Raw genomic sequence first — 2,686 nt, 5'->3', positions numbered from 1 at the left:
TCCAATTATTCTTCTCCCACCAAGCCCCTTCTTTTGCAAAAAGAAAAGCCCTTCTCTTTTTCGAAACCGCTGCCTTGCTAGGTTCTTCTTATTTTTTCTTCACCTCCTAAAAAAGATCCTTTTCTAAGCCATAGCGCCCTGCGCTACAAGGGCGCTATTGCCCTCTTGTAACACAAGCCTCCTTCCCCCCCCCCCCCCCCCCCCCCCCCCCCCCCCCCCCCCCCCCCCCCCCCCCCCTCCTCTAAGTATTGGGCCTTTCATGCCTTTTTTTAATCTCTAGCCACTATTCCTTTTCCCCTTGATAATCAAAGGGTTTCTTTTAGCATATGCTTCCCATGCTGTCGGTGTCCGCACTTGCTCGGACGCACCAATACTCACCGTGCCATTTCACACTGGAGCTTCACTTTATTGCCTCCAAACCCCAAGAACTTCGCTACATACGATCTGTCCCATGGCCTAGAATAATGAGTCATAAAAGCTTGAGTTTTGGCCACCTGTCTATACCTGCCTGCCCGTCGGGGATGTGCAAAGCATTTCGTCTTTGGGCAATCATAAATTTCACACCGGGACTCCGTGAGTTGTCTAGATCAACTTGCATAGCATCTCGAAAACCATATTCTAGAGCATCAAATCAGCATCTCGGGCACCTTTACCTCCCACACTGATCGGACCATTTTGGGGCATTTTTGACCAAAAAATCTACATTAAACATACACTTCTACAATCATTTGCCTACCCAGGTCCTCCACATTGTCCTTGGCCCTTTGTCGTGTGCCTGCTAGCACCCATAGCTTGGCATAGAGCACGTTCTCGCACAGACCGACTTTGGTTGCACCATCATTACCCACCCCCCTATTGAACATTCATGTTCAACCAAAAGTACCCTTATTGAACTTGAAACTTGTAGCACTTTGCAAACACCCAAGCACACTAAAAAGCACCCAACCATATGCACAATATGTATGATATGTACAAAATTGTATATCTGCTACTCTTGAGTCCCTTCAAGTGGGTTGCCCAACCCCCCTAGTCATAACCTAACTCACATCTGGCTGGCAACACTCCTCTATCAAAGTACAGCTTGAGCCATACACTATTTACCCTATGCCTGAGAAGCTTACCATTAGCTCTCACTAGCTGATAGGTGCAAAAAGGCCTTTCGCACTTTGTACGGACCCGTCCATTTCTTCTTGAATTTCTTCTGGAAGGTGAAGTCCAAGTAGCTCTCATACTTCATTACTAGATCCCCTTCCTCTATCTTTTTTTTTTGTAGACTCTCATTGACTTTGGCAACTCGTCTTTCTCGTTGCTTCACGTAGTAGTCTGTTGCTCCTTTCGTATCCATTTGCAATGCCTCAAGGCCGACAATCCTATCTTGTAAGAAAACTTCTAGAGTGGCATTGATGTTCCACATACCTTTCAAAGCACCCAACTGTGCATGCACTAGCAGCACTGCCTCCTTATCATAAACCAACTCAAATGGAATAAAGTTGGTCGCCACTTTGTAGGACGTCATGTAGTCCCATTGGCACTTTTGTAGATTGATCTCCCATTCAATCTCTTGCTTATACACATCCTTTGTCAGCATCTTGATGATTTGTCCGTTGTCACTCTCCATAAAACCATTGCATTGGGCACGATAAGGTGAGGAAAACCGATGCTGAATCTTTAGTTTTTCCACCAATGACTGCATAAGATTGCTTCTAAATCCTTGGCCTCTATAAAAAATGAGCACCCACAGAACCCCAAAACGGGCAACAATGTTTTAAACTGCCTCCTTATCATAAACCAACTCAAATGGAATAAAGTTGGTCATTCAATCTCTTGCTTATACACATCCTTTGTCAAGCATCTTGATGATTTGTCCGTTGTCACTCTCCATAAAAACCATTGCATTGGGCACGATAAGGTGAGGAAAACCGATGCTGAATCTTTAGTTTTTCCACCAATGACTGCATAAGATTGCTTCTAAATCCTTGGCCTCTATAAAAAATGAGCACCCACAGAACCCCAAAACGGCAACAAATGTTTTAAAAAACAAAGTGCTCTACAACCTGTGCATTTACCTCCTTCACAGCTTTGGCCTCGACCCACCTTGTAAAGTAGTCGATGGCTACCACAACATACTTCTTGCCACTTGTAGACTTAGGGAGTGGACCAATGGCATCCAAACCCCACTTCTCAAAAGCATTTTGAGCGACAATGGCCCCTTGTGATTCAGCTACCAAACGCCTCCTATAGTCTGGCATTCATGGCAGGTCTTGCACCAATAGTGCACATCCCTCATTACTGAAGGCCACCAAAAACCCGCTCTCAACACTTGAAACAATACTTGACATTTCCCCTAGTGTCCGCTTTCCTCATGACATTGCTCCAGCACCAAGTTATCTCTTCTTTATAGAGCACTCTCCTCAGCACCCCTTCTGTACTGTAGGTCATTAGGTCTTCACCTACTAATGTAAATTTGTGAGCTTTTTGAACTATCCTCCTCCTCTACAGTTTAAACAAACCTTGAGGACACTACCCTGTACTCAAAAAATATTCCACATCCTTCAATAACTCCCTACCTGGGCTTTTTGAACTATCCTCCTCCTCTACATTTTAAACAAACCTTGAGGACACTACCCTGTACTCAAAAAATCTTCCACATCCTTTAATAACTCCCTACCTGGGCCACATATAAGCT

At 44.6% G+C, this 2,686-nt stretch overlaps 1 protein-coding gene across 1 annotated transcript; it reads right to left on the bottom strand.

Annotated features, from left to right (window-relative positions):
• Positions 1-1,123: 1,123 nt before the first annotated feature.
• On the bottom strand, positions 1,124-1,693 carry LOC147441130 (uncharacterized). The gene has a single exon (XM_086483394.1). The coding sequence runs from the start codon at positions 1,691-1,693 to the stop codon at positions 1,124-1,126; it is 570 nt and encodes a 189-aa protein (XP_086339520.1).
• Positions 1,694-2,686: the final 993 nt, after the last annotated feature.

The sequence above is a fragment of the Adiantum capillus-veneris genome, chromosome 15 (genome assembly GCF_014529385.1).
Source record: "Adiantum capillus-veneris isolate H3 chromosome 15, ASM1452938v2, whole genome shotgun sequence".
Taxonomy (NCBI): Eukaryota; Viridiplantae; Streptophyta; class Polypodiopsida; order Polypodiales; family Pteridaceae; genus Adiantum; species Adiantum capillus-veneris.
The sequence above is the reverse complement of the archived record's forward strand: the minus strand, read 5'-3'. Positions and strand labels throughout refer to the sequence as shown.

Coding starts and splice junctions, on each gene's coding strand:
- LOC147441130 (XM_086483394.1), bottom strand. CDS start 1,693: ATGCAGTCATTGGTGGAAAAACTAAAGATTCAGCATCGGTTTTCCTCA.